Source organism: Acytostelium subglobosum (assembly GCF_000787575.1).
Source record: "Acytostelium subglobosum LB1 DNA, scaffold: scaffold32, whole genome shotgun sequence".
Classification (NCBI taxonomy): Eukaryota; Evosea; class Eumycetozoa; order Acytosteliales; family Acytosteliaceae; genus Acytostelium; species Acytostelium subglobosum.
This window is the reverse complement of record NW_012236501.1, coordinates 336,322-354,622: the sequence shown is the minus strand read 5'-3', so window position 1 is coordinate 354,622 and position 18,301 is coordinate 336,322. Positions and strand designations below refer to the sequence as shown.

Genomic DNA, 18,301 nt, shown 5'->3' with positions numbered 1-18,301 from the left:
TTCAAAGGATCATCAATATCCTTTACATCTTGTGGTATATATGTAATGTTATGATCATCACCAATGTCATTATTATTATTATTATATATATTATTATCTGTTACACTCATATTTGTTATTGTAATTGTAGTTGTACATGTCTTTGTATTTGATGAACTATGTAAGTAAGATACTTAGGTGACTCATCGATCTCTAGACACTCAAGCGATCGAGTTGATGTCTTTGTCAACACTCGTCTAAAAACCCCCAACTTTCAAAGAATCTAACAACTTTGATCATCACGTTACACTCCTTGAATCAATCTATCAACTAATCAATAAGTTCAATCAATTGTAATATTACCAAGATTTATTATTTCATCAACATACTTGTATCCATTTAATTATTAATGGATCGTTTGTAGCTACTTTGGAACGAATAATGATTGGAACAATTGAGTGACCAAGAACTTGGTTTGTGATGATATCTGGTCTTTGAGTAATGGTTCAAATGATTTGAGTTGATTGTATAATAATATCCACTCGACATCATCATTGGCACCATCAGTATGTTTGAAAATTGCTTGTAATGTCATTGGAATGAAGTTGGCATTGTTGGACATTCTGACCTGTTTGATCAACTTGTCCATCACTTCCTTGTCCTCCATGGGCTTCACTATTTGTACCAAGTATGTTTGACCCTTCATTGTTCCAGTGTATATTGATCCAACATAGCCATCACCTACAACCTTTGTTCTATCCACCTTTAGGAGATCGAATGGGAGGCGTAGCTTGCATTGGTGAGCAAGTACCTCAAGGTACAACAGGTTGTACAGGCTCAATGACTGGTTAAACAAGTCATTGAGCATATTTGGTGTCTGTAAATATACCTGACTGATCAGATATGAGAGGGAGGGTTTGAGTGTGAGTAGCTTGCGCTTGATGACTGGTTCTACCTGTTGCTTCAAAAGCCAAGTGTCGATGACATTGGTATATGAAGAGGTAGTATTCAAGTTGAGGTAATTGAAGTAAGTGTCGTCCAAGTATGAGTTGATCATTCCAGCCACCTCTTTGAACAAGATTGATCCAAACTCTGTATCAGTGCCTCTCCTGAACTTATTGATTGCAAACCTGACCAGCAAGTAATCAAGCGAACTTTCCACCAATGGTTTTGGAATGATATGATTGTAAATGTTTGCTGGAGCAGACTCATTGATGAGTTTGTGTACCTTGGGCATTGACTTTGCCATTATTTGGTCGATGAGTGGAATAGCTTTAGGTTCATCGTTGGACTCGAAGTTCTCCATAAAGATAGGCTTGATCAGAGATGGAATGGATTCAATGAACTTCTTGAGAGACTCTGACACCAGTAAAGTATAACTGGCCATCATCTTTTCAGACTCCTTTGCCATTTTGTCGCGTTCATCCTTGCTAGCCATTAGATTGGCCATGTTGACTAATGATTCAATCTTGTTTGACATTGTTATGCACTCTTGCTCGACACTTTTGAGGTAGGTGTCTCCAACTCGACAAATGAGTTTGGCAATCCAGTTGGTCAAACGATCAGTGAACTGCTGGAAGATGAATCTGTTCTCCACTTGTCTTGGATATCTTATAAAATCCAAGGCGTTGACTATTGCAAAGTTCTGTTCGTCCCATAGAGTGTTGAGATCAAAGGACTTTAGCTGAGAGAGAGAGTCACCAATGTATCCCTTCATCATCTCCACAGGCACAGTATCCAGTGGACCAAGGCCATTAGAACAAGCGATTTCACTCTTGGAAGCCTTAGTGTTGACAAAGAATATTGATTGCCTCTCCACATCACTTGGCATTGAGTTGACCAAGTCAGGGAATGCAAAATCCAGAATCCCATTGTATGAATAGCAAAAGAGGACGCCGTTTGGAGTGTAGGCTTCGAAGAAGTCTTTGCGGATGGTGAACAATGATGCTTGATCTGATACACTGTAACCTGGAACATCGATGATCTCCAATCCAGTCTCGAGCAAAGGTGACGGGAGCTCAACCATCACAATCTTGCTGGCCCACACTTCGAACAGAGCTTCGTCGTCTTCAATGTCATCAGGTCGTTGTAGATGTGTCTTCATCTCCTTATTAAAATTCCTCCTCGTCTCCAAATTGAGTTCATTCCCTATTGTGATTGTTTCATGGTGGATACAATCCAATATGCTTGGGAGGTTGCCTCCTTCTTGAGGTGCCACTCTGAAGAACTTGATACTAATCGTTGGAGAATAACGCAGTATGCATATCCTTCCTGATGCATGTCCTGCACCTGATGGCATCAAGTTGGGTATCGACAGTATAGAGTTGATCAATGTTGACTGTGCCCGTTGTTTAAGAATGTAAGTTCAATCAATCATACAATCAATCAATCATTCAATCATTCGTTAGCATACCTACCTTTCCAGAATGAGTTGGACCACATAAGGCTATCTTGACCTTTGGGACAGCCATAGGTTCGCTTGGTTGTACTAGACCATCCAATGGTGCGATACAAGATGACTGATCTTTAGTGATTATGTCATTGACCTCACCAATGATCTTTAGTGTTGCAATCATCTTCTTTAAAGGGTCTTCGATATCCTGAACATCCTTTGGTATATCAATACATTTACTGTCATATGTAGAGTTAACTATCAATGAGTTGGAATTCATCTTGTTACTTTATATGAATAGTTAGTTATGGTAGTAGTTGTAATAATGTTTGTTGGTGGAATAGTAGTTGATTGTAACAGTTGTTGGTTTGGTTGTAGTTTTGATCATTCTTTTTAAGCACAAACAGATATTTTCCCCCATCCTTCCCCGATCACTAAAGTGAGTATCCAAGTTTGGGTGTTGATGGTCCTTGACCAACCCCGAGACTATAATGGGCCATCAATCAATAATAAAAATTTTAAATATATTTTATTATATTGACATATCCAAGGATATGAATGAACGATGCTCTTGGATCGTCCTGATGAAATACATCCTACCATCCTGGAAATAATGATTGGAACATTTGAGTGACCAGGAATATGGTCTTTGATGAAATTTGATCTTTGAGTAATTGTTCAAATGAATTGAGTTGATTGTATAATAATATCCACTCAACATCGTCATTTGCTCCATCATTCTGTTTGAATATGGCTTGTAGTGTCATTGGAATGAAGTTGACATCGTTGGACATTCTGACCTGTTTAAGCAAATTACTCATCACAGCCTTGTCCTTTCCTGGCTTGACTATCTGTACCAAGAATGATCGGTTCATCATTGTTCCTGTGTATAATGATCCTACACTAACCTTACCAACTACCTTGGATCGATCCACCTGAAGACTTTCAAATGGGAGGTGTAGCTTGCAATGAAGTGCTAGGACATTAAGGTACAGAGCGTTGAGTTGGTCTAAAGACTTGGTCAACAGGTCATTCAGCATGTTGGGACTTGATTTGGACTCGATGACCTTGATTTGTAGGGCAACCATGGACCTGAGCATCATGAACTTGCGATTGATGGCTTGCTCCACCTGTTTCTCGATGTCTTTGGTTTTGATTGAGTCTGGATACTTGGATATCAAACCTTTGAGTCCATTGTTGTCCATTGTAGTAGGTGCGATGAAGTATGCTAGGAAGCCCTCCTCCAGTGTGTTGTTGATCATTCCAGATAGTCCTTTTGACAAAGCTGTCACAAACTGATTGTTGACTATACTCTGGAAGGTCTTCATTCCAAACCTGATCATCAAGTTTACAGGAGTAACTTCTTCAAACAGTGACATGACTATAGTGACAATTGATGACGTGACCATCTCCTCAATGAGACAGTTTACCTTGAGGATGATCTCTGCTCTGAGGAAGTCGACTACTTGGATACGCATCGCTACATCGTTACTGGCATGCTTGTCAACAAAGTCGAGTACTGAGCTGATCGTACGTCTGACAATGGTTGGAATGTTTCCAATAAGCTTGTTTAGGGATATTGTAACCATAGATGCAAAGTTGGTGAGCATCAGTTCAGACTCTCTCATCAGCTTGTTGTGATCGGAAATGTTGCTGATGACCGACTGTACCAATTCAATCTTAGTTGACATGGTTCGGCACTCCTGCTCGACTTCCCCAAAAGGGTAGACAACCATCTGGGGATGGAGACTTGCAATCCACTTGGTCAGACGATCAATGAACTGATGGAACATGTACCTGGGATTGGGAGATTTTGGAAATCTGACGAAGTCAAGACAGTCGATAATGGCGAAGCGAGTATCATCGATGGTAGTTTTGGGATGAGATACCATTAACTTCGAGAGTAGACCAATTCTGTGATTGATGATTAAGTCCAGTGGAACTTCTGTTCCAAGCTCGATGTTGTTGGAAAGGCCAATGTCCTTCTCTGAAACTTTGGTGTTTACAAAGAATATTGAATCCTTGGCAGTTGAATCACTGGGAAGTGATTTCAAGATACTATCCAGAGACTTAACTTCTGCATCAGTGAACACTGAATTGGGGTAGCAAAAGATGACTCCAGATGGTTGGTATAGATTGAAGAAGTCCTTTCGGATGGCGAACTGAATCCTGTTTTCCCATCCACTGAAGCCTGGAGTATCGATAATTTCCAAACCTGGCTTTAGAAGTGGGGATGGAAACTCGATACTGACAATCTTGCTGGCCCATTCATTGTATATGTCGTAATCATTCTCGATGCCATCTGGTCGCTCTAAGTTTTGTTTGATTAACAATTTTAGATTCCTCTTGGCTTCAATGTTAAATACATTCGACTCCATTGTTATGGTCTCGTTGTCTAAACATTGTAACCTGTCAACTTTGAGTGTGTAGAACTTTATACAGATCGTTGGCGAATATCTAATAATGCATATCCTTCCAGTTGTATGTCCAGGACCTGTTGGTAGAAGCTGTGGAATGTCGAGTAATGTATTGATCATTGCTGACTATCATAGTTGATTGAGAATGTCAGTTCTTGTAATCACTCAAACATTCAATCAATCAGTCAATCAAACAATAATATCTTACCTTTCCAGAGTGTGATGGACCACAGAATGCAATGCGCTTGGTCTTTGGGAAGTCCTCTCTCCTAGGATGCTCAACAGGTTTGTTTGGTAGCTCTACCAAACCATCCAACGACTTTGTACATAATGACAGATCATCCATCAATGTCAAGTACTTCACATTGCATTCCTTATGTAACTCTAGTGAGTTAATAATCTTCTTTACATGATCTGTTGTAACATCCACATCAACGAATGATGATAAGTTACTAATCAGGGAGTTTGAATTCATCAATAATCTTTGTTATAAGTATTGTATATCTCTATGGAATAGATAGATGAAGTAATGAGTGATGTAGATGTTGAGGCCAGACTGCATTCATTCATTCATTTTAAACAAATGGAGATATTTATGTTGTTGGCAGACTTTGCAAAGTGAATTTCCAAGTTGGACTTTAGCCATCACTTCTCCAACAACACCAACATCACTTCTCCAACAACACCAACATCATTCATTCCCTACATCTAATCAATCATTTAATTTAAATACTTACTCTCTACACATGTAATAATACAAATACTAATAATAATAACAATATATGATAATGATATGATGATCAACAATATATTTGATTTAAATACTATTGTACCTACTCCAAATACACCTAATGAAGATGAGAGTAGACAAAGATATATGAATGATGCTCATTCAACCTTTACAAGTCTTATACAACAGATGACAGTGTTGTCACACATCACAGAGACATTCAATGATATAGCTACAGACCCTTGTTTCACCTCTGATTCTATCAATAATACAATCATCCCACCTCAATCACCTCCATTGAACAACAACAACAACAACAATAACATCAACAACAATGTAAACATACTTGAGATAATGCTCTCAAAGGAGAGATTGAAAAAGATAAAGAGTATGGTTGAGAAGACGTCTAAGTTCAAGTTGGCCTTTGTTGGTCCTGTTTGCTCGGGCAAGACTACATTGATCAACACTCTCTTTGGTGTTTCATTGCCCATCGTAACAACAACTCGAATCACTATACTACGCTATAGTACACTGGCAGAATCATCAGTCAGTTTCCACAAGTTGGTACCTAGTGGTACTGAGATCATCGCCGATGAACCTGTGATCAGTCTGGCAACAGTTGCCGACCCAAGGCAAGCGACTAAGATAGCTTGGCCTCTGCTCCGTCGCCCTGCAGAGGAAGATGACAACTCCATTGATGAGTGGACGCAGAAGATAGTGGTGATCAGTTACCCTATCCCGATGCTTGAGGGCGGTCTAGAGGTGTACGACATCCCAGGTACAAGAAATGACGAGCATGTTTACACAACAGCGATGCGGTCCAACTTCTTCTCTCATGTCAGTCCCAACGCTGCTGTCTTTTGCTATGTCAACCCTGCATTCTCAGACACAGAGGTTCAATCATACAAGGACTTCAAAAGTCAAACAAAGATTGTCGATGGCTTTGATTTGGACTCACATGTCTTCTTTGCCAACACAAAGTTCAACGTGGCAGCATTCAAGAACAGTCAAAACCTTGACAACCTACATGATGTTACCGATGAACATCTGCTACAGGAGGAGATTTCAATCTTTCAACAGTTGAGTGTTCGAAAGGTGTTGAATGGGCGAGCCAAGCCATCACAGTTCTCCTTGGTCAACTCGATGGACTTCTTGGCGGCCAAGCATGGCAGCAAGCGATTGTTTGGACGGTTCGTTGAGCGACTGACGAGGTGGATGATCTCAATCAGACACTCAATCATAAAGTTCGTTCTCGATGAGCTGATTGAGCTGTGCCAGAGGTTCTACACCTTTGTCCTTCCAAACAGAGGTGTGAGTGAATCCCCAGCAACGTCGTCATCCGACTTTCCAAAGCAGGTGGACCAGTTCCTCAACAACCTTTGGCTGCAATATAAGGAATCAATCATGGAGCTCCCCAAACTACTCACCCAACAATGTGAGGTGTCCAAAGATGTGGCAATGGAGATGGCAGGTGACATTGAGCTCCAGCAGTACGATGGCAAGGAAGGAAACTCTTCATTCAAACTGGAGGCCATTGGAGCATTCAAGGCAAAGATATCGCGTTGGTTCTTTGACAATATTACAAGTCCGGTGGTCATGACACTTCGCGGACGTCTAGAGATCAAATGTAATGAAGCCATTCAATCACAACAAAACAACCAATATATATTGGAACTACTCAAAGACAAAGAGTATTCATTGGATAGTCTAACATGGGACATTGGCAAGAAGCTGTTTGACTCTTTGTCTCAATCATTGAGACTACAACACAGGGTACAGAAGCCCAGGACCAGCCTCACACCCAACAAAAAGGTGATCAACAAACAGTTTAAGAGGAGGATCATGGAGAAGATACTCTCATTGTGTGGATACTATCTCTACATGCCCGACATGGTATTGGGCATTGAAAAGGTCTTTCAGGATTATATGAAGGAGATGAAAGCGCCCATCTCAATATATACACGATTCCTGGCCAAGTTGGAGAGTCTAAGGACGCGCATCGAAGACCTGTCCAGCCTACATCACAAGATTGGCATGCTACACATGGAGACAATGGCCAATCAATTCAAACTCAACAACCCATTTCACACAATCACTGGCATGGCCAACATTGTTGGATACGGACCGTCTGGAGTCACCTTTGCTGGCGTACTTGGTGGCAGGACAGTCTATGTCAAACAGATGGCACACATTGCCAATCAACCATCGCCTACTATCACACCTTCACACTTGGCCTTCTTCGAGGAGGCATACTACACACTTTTGATCACTGACAAGGATGGCGACCTTCTACCACTTCTCGCCGTGTTTCATGACACAACCTGTACACAACTTGTATACCCAAGTCACGGTGTAGACCTAATGACTTACTTGGACAACAACCCAGTGACATACTATCAAGGCCTGGTAATAGCAGAGTCAGTTGCCAGGGCCATCGAAGAGATACATACCCTTGGATTCAATCATCATGATATTAGATTGGAGAATATATTTATTAATGCAACAGTATTTAACTTGGACATCAAGCTTGGCAACATTGGCTGTCCCAACAAGACACTGGCGAGCCAACTGCCAAGACGAGACGTTGCTGAATTTGCAAATGTGTTGGTCAACATCTCAAACAAGGTCAACATGCTGAAGGACGTCCACAAGTTAAGTCAATCAATGGGCAACAGAGTGTTGGAATGGAACTTGAACAACCTGAAATTCATTCAAGATATCCGAGACTGTGAGGAACGGCTGTCCCAGCTCAGTGTCAACGAACTGACACAAAGTGTCAACCATCAGTTGGTGATTGGCGAAGCACTCAAGGCTAGTTGGGGTGTACCAAGCTCCCCTCCACCAATCAATCCTTTAACCAACTCAATGATCACCATCAAGCTTAGCGATATCATACGTGACCTAGAAGAGCGAATAGCAATGTTCCAGGCGGTAGACAGTCAACCTTTGCAACTTGATCAATAAATGAATGAACACATTCAAATGCTATACATGTATTTTTGTTATATCTTCCAACTTTGATGCTATGTCCTTGATTGTAGATTGTTTGTTGAAGCACATCTGTATCAGTTCCAAAAGATGAATATGTATATGTACTGGTACTAGGTTTTCTGTTGTTATCTTGGCCTTGGACGCCACCTCCTCCACACTGAAACGCCTCATCATTCGCTTGGGCAACAACTCGCAGATGACCACGCCCAAACCATCCATGTACCTATTGATGATTGGGTGCATGACAGGTTGTCGATGGTTATCCAGAACGACCGTGCCGAATGACGAGAGGAATAGTGCCTTGGTGTTGAGGTCTATGAACAAGTACTCCAGTCTTATGTTCTCATGAGCTGTGCCCTGGGCCAGATGGTAGCTCAGCGCCCTGACCAACTGAGTGATCATCGTCAGTGATTGCTCCATCGTAAGCGTCGAAATGTTGTCCTTGAGGTACGGCAGCAGCGGGCTGTACTTTTTGAAGACCAGGCGCCACTCCACCTCATTGACCACGCCAAGGGATGCCTCACGAGGCACGTGCTGCTGGAAGATAGCATGCAGAGGCACCAGACCGTTGTCCTTGCTCAGGACACTGTTGGCCAGCATGGCCTGCATCGTTAACTTGTTTTGGGTGACCTTGTCTCCACGCTTGGGCCGAACGATCTGTACGTAGTATGATTGCTCCTTGAACGTTCCATTGTACACTGGTCCAATGTCGCCCATTGCCACCATCCTGGTCTCATCGACCTGTACGGCATTGTCGAATGAGTTGTAGTGCACCTTGCAGTGCAGCGCGATCACCTCGAGGTAGAGCGCGTGGTATCGGTCCAAACACACAGTCATCAGTGTCGGCAGCAGGCTGGACGACGTGACCAGTTGGAGCAGACGACTGTGCTGCAGCTTGAGGTACTTCTTGAACATGAAATACTTCTCAATCAAGGCCTTGAGCATCTCGCCCTGTATTGTGACTACGTTGATCGATTTGGGGTATCGATCGATCAGTGTCTTGAGGTCCAACTTGTGAACCTGGCTCTTGGTCTTGGCCGGCGCCGTAAAGTATGTGAGGAAGCTGCCAAACAGTGCCGAGCCAATCGTGCCCGCTAGATCCTTGGTGAGGAGCGTGGCGTATGGAGAGCGCGCCGTGCTCTCAATGTCCTCCATCGCGAACTTGATCAGGAAGTTGGCCGGGTTCTTCTCCAGCAGGGTCTTGATGAGCGCGCCCACGATCCTTGACACGTGCTCCTCGATCATCTTGAACAACTTGAGTATGATGCGTTCAAAGAGGAACTCGACGCCCATGAACTGGAGCGTGTGGTCGATCTTGGTCAGCTTCCTCAAATTCTCGAGGTAGTCATTAATCGAATCCTTGCTGGCCACGAACATCTCCTTGACCATATGCGGCAATGTGTCTATCAGTGAGTTCACGTCCTTTGTGACCTTGGCTACCAGATCGGTCACCAGTGCATCAGAGTCTGTGAGCAGTTGGTTAAAGTCCGCGACGTTGTTGCTGCTGCTGTTGATGTACGGACGAATCGATTGAATCTTGAACGTCATGAAGTTGCAGTCCAGTTCGATCAGGGTGAGCACCGTGTCGCACTGTCGCTGGCTCAGTCGCCCAATCCACCTGATGAGATGGTCGACGAAATGCGTGAAGATGTACCTGTTCTCCTCAGAGTTGGGCAACCTGATAAAGTCTAACGAGTTGACCATTGCGAAGCGTCGCTCATCGATGTTCATTGTGACGTTGAGGCTGGAGCCCTTGAGCTTGGAGTAGCAGGCCGCCTGGTGCGAGTGGATGAGCTCGAGAGGCACCTCGTCGTACTGGCCAATGCCATTGTTGATGGCCACCTCGCTCTTTGACGTCTTGGTGTTGGCAAAGAAGATCGACTCCTTGGAGTCCCAGTCCTTGGGCAGCGAGTTCATTAAGTCGGGGATGGCCAGCACCTCTGCGTCCGAGACGGCCGAGTTGGCGTAACAAAAGACCACTCCAGTCGGGCTGTAGGCTGTAAAGAAGTCCTTGCGGATGCCAAACAATGACGCGTCGTCCGTCTTGCTGTAGCCTGGCACATCGATGATCTCCAGACCAGTCTCGAGCAGGGCCGATGGGAACTCGACCATCACAATCTTGCTGGCCCACTCCTTGAACACCTCGGGTTTGTCATCAATGCCATCGGGTCGCGCCAAATGCTTATTCATCGACTCCTGGAGTCGTTTCCTCGAGCTCATTGTGATCTCTGTGGCAAAGGGTTCGATCACCTCTGTCTCATTGTCAAGGCATTTCAAACATGCTGGCGCATCACCAAGCGCAGGCACTACCACAAAGAACTTAACTCTGATCGATTGTGAATGACCAAGTATACATATCCTTCCACTAGTGTGGCCGCCACCTGATGGCATCAAATGTCGACATGACAACAATGTGTTGATCAATGTTGACTACGTGATTGAGTGTCATGTGATTGATTGAGTGATTGAGTCCAAGGTTAGTACCATGGTCGAGAACACAACACACAGTGATCGTGATCATGACATACCTTGCCAGAGTGAGTTGGACCGGATATGATCAGTTTGATTTTGGAGTAGTTGTCTTTGGTGAATGACTTTAGTGATGAGTTGTCCTCAAAGACATTGTTTAGTAATGCTTGACATGATGATAGATCATTTATCTTTGCATGACACCTTGTCTTTATATCACCAAATGTCTTTAAGGCCGCTATCAACTTTGTCAAAGGGTCCTTAATATCTTCAATCTCTGATGATAGTCTAATTATATCACTATTATTATTGTTGATAATCTTAATGTTATTGTTGTTGTTAATGTTATTGTTGTTGTTGTTATTGTTGTTGTTGTTGTAGTTGTTGGAGACATTGATGTTGACTAGATTGGAGGTGATGGTGGCCGAGATGATATTGGAGTGGGACTTGTTTCCGCCGCCAAAGTTGTTGCCAACAACAACATTGTTATTGATAACATGCGACTTTACTGTCGCAGTTTGTTGAGGTTTTTGTTGTAATGTAAAACGATGTGATGAGATTGCTGGTGACGTCATTCAATCATTATTCTTTATCTTTATCCATTGAATATATACTATTAATAAATAAATAATAAATATATATAATTTTGTGATGTATTAAACCAATGTGCACGCATGGCGTAACCTGACCTGACCCTTCATCTTTCATTCCTTCATCATTCTCCTCCGAGACCCTATTAGTGTTGTTGGGTCTATGAGTGTTGTTGAAATGTTGGGAATGATGAGGGAGAGATCAATCATTGGCTGGCTGGATGATCGTGTGATCAATGGTTTGTGGGTGGGGTCGTGTGGTTGTGTTGGACCAACTCGAACTTTTGAGTTTGTTGTGTGACTCAACTTGCAAACCACAACTAACACTAACTCATAGATACACAAATGTTTGAATGAGTCATTGATGTAGTTGAGTTGTAGTTGTAAAGTATATATGTGTTATGGGTATGACCAATAGTGGATGGAGGAGCGATGTGATTGTTTTTAACTCTACTACTACTAGTTTTGGTTGTCAAAACATTAGTGATCATTTTCATTGCCAAAATTGGTTAAATATTTTCAAAATTTGAATTCTCGCGCCTTAATTTGAATTGAGTTCCACATGATAACGGATTGTGGTAATTGGTTGTGTTACAATGAATGTATTAATGAATGACAAAGACATCTTGATGTGGTTATTCAATTAGAATTAGACATAGATAGACATCAATAACATAAATGGATGATAAAGATAAGATTAAAGTATCGATCAGAGTTAGGCCCTTTAACAAGGACCCAATCGATCAATCAAACAAAGCAAGTCCATGGATCATCACCAATGATTCAATCACACATATTAAAGGAACACAACCATTCTCCTATGGTATGTAGCACCTCGATCAATCACTGGAATCATTCCACTGACCTCCCACCAACACTCAATCAATCACTCAGACTCCATATTTGGAATGTCCTCGACTACCTTGAACTTGTTCAATATGGTTGCAAAGGACATTGTTGATAGTGCACTCAATGGTATCAATGGTACCATATTCACATACGGACAGACATCGTCCGGCAAGACACATACAATGAAGGGAACAGATACACATCCAGGTATCATCCCACTATCCATACAACATATATTCAATCACATTCAAAATACATCCAATCAACATGAATACAGCACACGTGTCTCTTATATGGAGATATACAATGAGGAGTTGAAAGACTTACTCGTCTCTGGCAACAACAACAACAACAAGAAGACCAAGCTCAAGATACACGAAGATGGTGATCGTAGCATATACGTTGGTGGACTGCGCGAGGAGCAAGTCACCTCAGTCGAACAAGTGACCAACATCTTAAAGAGTGGTGAGGGTATGTATCCATTCATTCATGAGTCTGGAATCATTCCACTGACCCCCACCCCACACTCAATCATTCAATCAAACAAACAAAGAGAAAAGACATGTTGGAACAACAAATATGAATGAGAGTAGCAGTCGCTCTCACACAATATTCAGACTGCATATTGAGCGACATGAGAAGGGTGATGACTCTTCCAATCAAACTCAATCTGGAATAGTTCCAGGACAAGGTCGCGCGCCTCACTCAACATCCAAGCGCGCCAAACTTATATCCGTGCTCACTTTGGTCGATTTGGCTGGATCTGAGCGAGCATCTTCAACTGGAGCAGAGGGTATGCGACTCAAGGAAGGCAATCACATCAACAAGAGTCTTTCGACCTTGTGCACGGTCGTGTCCAAGTTGTCAGAGGGCAAGGACGGCCAGCACATACCCTATCGCGACAGCAAGCTCACGCGTATTCTCCAGTCGTCGCTGGGTGGAAACTCAAAGACCGCCATCATCTGTACTATTACGCCGTCTGCGCATCATGTCGACGAATCGCTGTCCACGCTCAACTTTGCCAAGCGCGCCAAGAACATCAAGACCAACTACCGCATCAACCAAGTGCAGGACAATGCCGCTCTGTATCAAAAGGTGGTCAAGGAGAACCAGGAGCTAAAGAACAAGCTCAAGCAGCAACAGGCGCGACTGGATCCCTCCACCGCGTCATCAACGTTTGGCCGCGGACTAGGCCTTGGCTTCCTCCAGAGCATATTTGGGTCGGGCGCCAGCTCGAACGCATCCAGCGTGCTGACCAACGACACGAGTGCAATCGTTTGGGACGAGGACCAGATGTCCTCCACACCAAGCGTGGCACAGATGCCCACCAAGAAGCGTCGCGAGACATGGGCGCCCGAGTCCGATCAGTCACGCATCAAGAAGCTGCGAGTGGGAGCCGCGCCAATCAATCAATCAAACGTCAACTTGGACGTCAGCGCGACGACACCCAGCACATCCACATCATTGGCCACGACGCCAATCAATCCAAACAAGTCGACATCATCCGCAGTCACAAACATCCAGCATCAGCTCAAGATCACAAATGATGAGAAGCTGGAGCTGGCTGCCCAGTTGGAAGACGAGCGCACCAACTTCCAGGACACATACCAGAGCATGAATGAGTACATTGAGATGCTGGAGGCTGAGCATGCGCGTGTCCAATGTCTGCAGGAGGAGAACACAATGCTACAAGAGGAGCTTCAGGGCTGCGAGCAGTTGATTGACGACTGCGACGAGCAGATCGTCACACTCAATCAACGCAACGAACAGATGAACATAGACCTGGAGCGAATGCATACTGAAGCCGTCCAGCTCGAGGAGGCAGCCCGTGCCGAGCGCGATTGTCTGAGCGCACAGCTGCTCACCCTGGGCGAGAACTATGCCCTACTCGAACAAGATCGTGGGTCATTGCACAGCGACAACCAGCTGCTCAAGTCAAGGATCGAGTCCTTGAGTGCCAGTCTCGACCAGTTCACCCTGATGTTTGATCCCATTCGCGAGCAGATCAACGTCTACCTTGAGCAACACAATCAACTACGCGCAGAGGTCACCTACCTCAGTGAGCAGAATGAGCTCATGGACGCCCAGCACACCGAGGTCGCAGCGCACAACGCTGACCTGGCGCGCAACAACGAGGACTTGGCGCGCGAGAATCAAGAGCTGCGTGCCACCCACAATGAGCAAGGATCACGAGAGAGTGACTTGGCCGCAAGATTGATAGAGGCCAACAAGCATGCCGAGGCTCTTCAGGGCCAGCTCACAGAACATCAAGGTATCATCGATGGGCTGAGGCGCGTCAAGTCGCAGTATGATCAAGAGATGGAGCACATTGGCCACCAGCTTAAGGCCCAGCGCAACACGATTCAAGTGCTCGAGCAACAGATCGCCGACAAGAACAAGCCGATTGAGGAGCAGCTGGCCCTGGTCCATCAGATGGAGTCGCGTCTGAACGCGGCCTTTGCCAACCACGAGTCCTCAGTGGACGCACTCAATCGCGAGATCAATCAGAAGGACGACAGGAATCGCCAACTGACAGGCGACATTGAGCGACTGGAACAGGCTTCGCGGCGCCAGGAGCAGACGCTGGCCAACGAGAAGTTTGAGTTGGCTCAGCAGCTGCAGCAACTGGAGCAGCATCATCAAGCTTCGCACGAGACGTCCAGGATGCAGCTCGAGATGCAGACCGCGGACAACCTGGAGCTCAAGGCGCGACTCTCCCAGCTGGAGACCATGTACCAGGGACGTCTTGAAGAGTCCAAGCTCATGCTCGAGGCCAAGCGAGCAGAGGTAGCACAGCTCGCCGACCAGCTAGCCGACGCTAGCAGCAAGAGCTCGACCCTGGCCAAGCTCGTCGACGAACTAACCGCACAAAAGAGTGATGTGGACGCGAGATTCAAAGAGGTCGTTGCCGAGAAGGACGCTGCGCAGTCCAAGATGGGCGTCGAGGTGGCCCTGCTCAAGGACCAGGTGGCAAAACTAAAGAAGGCCAAGCCAGGCGAGATCGTCGCGAACAAGGCGATTGAGCGCGAGAAGGATCTATTGCGCACGGACAATGAGAAGCAGAAAGAGAAGATCGCGACGCTCGAGGCCAAGGTCAAGCAGGTGACGATGGAGAAGTCGGCGATCCAGTCTGAGAAGGCCACCGCTGAGCGAGAGCTCAACATCCTCAAGAAGTCCAAGGCCGACGTGGAGAAGGAGCTGGACAAGATACGAACGACCAAGAAGACCGAGACGGATCGCACCAAGGAATACACGACGGCAATCAAGACCCTGACCAAGGCCAACGAGACATTGACCAAGTCCAACGAGTCCTTGACCAAGGCCAGCGACAGGTATCGAGTTCAGGTTACAGATTTGGAGGACCAGCATGCCAAGCGCGCCGAGCAGTTAGAGGCAGTGGCGGAGGAGGTGGCCAAGCTCAAAGATGAGAAGTCGGCACTTGATGAGACCATCGCCAGTCTCGAGATGGACAAGGCCCAGTATGAGATCAAGCTCAACACACACGAGGCCGAGATCACCAGGTTACATCAAGAGTCCGACAAGGCCAAGGCTCAGTATGAGGCCAAGATCAACACACATGAGGCCCATATCAACAAGTTACAACAGGACTCTGAGATGGCCATGACCGAGCACCGCGCCAGTCTGACCGCCCTTCAATCACAAGTAGACAACAAGTCAAGCGAGCTCGAGACCATGACCCGCGCATTGGAGGAGGCGAAGGATAGTGCCTCGCGAGTTGTAAAGGAGCTGGCTGAGAAGGAGACTGAGAAGGACAATCTTTGTACCCAGCTGGCCGAGTTCAACTTCCAGATCGAGGAGATCAAGGCTGAGTTAGCCTTGGTCACATCACAGTTGGACACACAGCTTAAAGAGCGCGCGAAGCTGGAGGAGCAGATGGCTGCTTTAAGGACCGAGTTGGAGGGCGCGACCAAAGAGCGTGAAGGACTGAAGAATCAGCTGGAGAATGAGCGACAGGAACATGTACTGGCTAGCGCGAAGGCACTGGCGTCCAGCGAGGGCGATGTCAAGACGTACCAGGACAAGATCAAGAGTCTGGAGCAGGAGACCATCGAACTGAAGGAGTGCCTGGAGGAGGAGATCGCCGAGTTGGAGGAGGACTGCACCAAGTTGAGACAGGAGAACGATGCCAAGCAGGCCGAGCTGGACCGATTGAACGCGGCTATCCTTGAGCAGACCAGTCGCCACACCGAGCTGACCAAGGTGAACACAGATGTCGTCATGCAACTGGATGATAAGACCAAGATGTGCGACGAGCTTGAGCATCGTGTGACTGAACTTATGGACACATCTGGACAAGCTGTAGCAGGCTTGGCCAACGCCCAACAAGACAATATTGCACTGGAGTCTCAGACACAGACATTGCACGAGAAGTTGGAGGGTGTCCAGCGCGAGCGTGAGGCACTGGCTGCACAAAACTCAAAGTTGGCCGCGACCATCACCGAGCAAGACACCAAGATGGACATTCTTGAGCAGTCAATGGAACAGCTTCGCAACTCATTGGCCACCGAACAGGCGAACGTCAGTCGTATGGCTTCTCAGATAGAGTCGATCGAGGACGAGCGCAGGCAGACTGTCAACGAGGCGGAGGCCAAGCAAGCCAAGCAGGAGGACACCATTCGCCGACTCAACCTGGCGATAGAGTACGCGCGATTTGAAAAGGATCGGGATGTTGAGGAGTTGAAGAATCAGTTCGCCGCATACATCAAGGCCGAGCGCCAGAGAACGGATGCGGGACAGACCGACCTGGAAACACTGCGCAAGACACTGGCTGCCAAGGAACACGAACTGGAGCTAAAGAACAAGGAGATGGAGGATCTCGAGGAGGAGCACTACAAAAAGTTGGAGAACAAAATCAACGAGTGCAAGTCACTGGAGAAAGAGTTGGCGCAGCATCGTCTGGCCAAGCATCAATATGAGATGCAGGCCTCACTTGGGGCATCTGTCAACAATGGTACCAGACCAAATATTGATCTACCGGTATCATCATCAATTCTAAAGAACAACACAGGTGTGATCAATCATCATGCATCTCCCACAAAGAACACGTCTTTGTCTGCCTCATTGGCCACACCATCCATCTCTCAGGGACTGTCGCACAAGCAATCATACGTTCCACCACTCAAGCCATTGCTCAAACCAAAGGCAACAACGACTACCAAGCGTGCCAGCAACGCCAACACTCAATCAACCTCCACTTGTAAATAAAGTTATTGTATTCATTCATTCATTATTATCTCATATTTCCACCAGTTGTTGAATCTCATCCAACTTTGAAATGACATTCTTGATGGTCGATGGTCTCGCAAAGCAGTGTTGGACCAACTCAATGAGGTGTCCTCTTAGCCAAGTTGGTGTTTGAGGCATTGTATCCTCGAAGATGTTGATAAAGGTTTGTTCAGAGACATTATCGATGGTATATCTTTGTAACAATGGCTTGGGCAACAACTCAAGAATGACCACGCCAAGTGACTCCATATCCAGTGATGATGTTGTGGATGTTAGGGCTGTATGTCTTGTTTTAAATTGGCTCCATTCAACATGTCCGAACGTCGAGAGGTAAGTATTCTTCGTGTCCAAATCGATGTAGATGAACTCCAGTTTGATATTCTCGTGAGGCCATTGCTCCAACACTTTAACCAACCTTGTGATCATTGTTAATGATTGAGTTATTGTTAACTTTGATATGTGTTCCAGGAGATATGGAACAATTGGACTTAAATTCCTATACATCAATATCCACTCATCGACAGGTTGATGTTGTCGTTGTTGTTTGAATATTGCAAAAGGCGACAGTAGTGGAAAGTCATTATTGTTTTGGTTCCATAGTAGTTTGTTCAACCTAAGGTACATGGCCAGTGTGCCC

The 18,301-nt window shown here is 45.5% G+C and overlaps 5 protein-coding genes across 5 annotated transcripts; 2 read left to right on the top strand and 3 right to left on the bottom strand.

Annotated features, from left to right (window-relative positions):
* Positions 1–403: 403 nt before the first annotated feature.
* Positions 404–2,555, bottom strand: SAMD00019534_114600 (hypothetical protein; the record flags this gene model as incomplete). The annotated part of the gene is made up of 2 exons (XM_012893464.1): positions 404–2,317; positions 2,397–2,555. 2 exons carry the CDS (start codon positions 2,553–2,555, stop codon positions 404–406), a joined length of 2,073 nt encoding a protein of 690 aa, XP_012748918.1.
* A 412-nt stretch (positions 2,556–2,967) lies between these two features.
* SAMD00019534_114590 (hypothetical protein) lies at positions 2,968–5,134 on the bottom strand (the record flags this gene model as incomplete). Its single annotated transcript, XM_012893463.1, has 3 exons — positions 2,968–3,222; positions 3,292–4,914; positions 4,997–5,134. The coding sequence occupies 3 exons, from the start codon at positions 5,132–5,134 to the stop codon at positions 2,968–2,970; spliced, it is 2,016 nt and encodes a 671-aa protein (XP_012748917.1).
* A 774-nt stretch (positions 5,135–5,908) lies between these two features.
* SAMD00019534_114580 (hypothetical protein) lies at positions 5,909–8,482 on the top strand (the record flags this gene model as incomplete). Its single annotated transcript, XM_012893462.1, has 1 exon — positions 5,909–8,482. The coding sequence occupies one exon, from the start codon at positions 5,909–5,911 to the stop codon at positions 8,480–8,482; it is 2,574 nt and encodes an 857-aa protein (XP_012748916.1).
* A 21-nt stretch (positions 8,483–8,503) lies between these two features.
* SAMD00019534_114570 (hypothetical protein) lies at positions 8,504–11,553 on the bottom strand (the record flags this gene model as incomplete). Its single annotated transcript, XM_012893461.1, has 2 exons — positions 8,504–10,939; positions 11,038–11,553. 2 exons carry the CDS (start codon positions 11,551–11,553, stop codon positions 8,504–8,506), a joined length of 2,952 nt encoding a protein of 983 aa, XP_012748915.1.
* Positions 11,554–12,246: 693 nt separating this feature from the next.
* Positions 12,247–17,643, top strand: SAMD00019534_114560 (hypothetical protein; the record flags this gene model as incomplete). The annotated part of the gene is made up of 3 exons (XM_012893460.1): positions 12,247–12,391; positions 12,463–12,888; positions 12,971–17,643. 3 exons carry the CDS (start codon positions 12,247–12,249, stop codon positions 17,641–17,643), a joined length of 5,244 nt encoding a protein of 1,747 aa, XP_012748914.1.
* Positions 17,644–18,301: the final 658 nt, after the last annotated feature.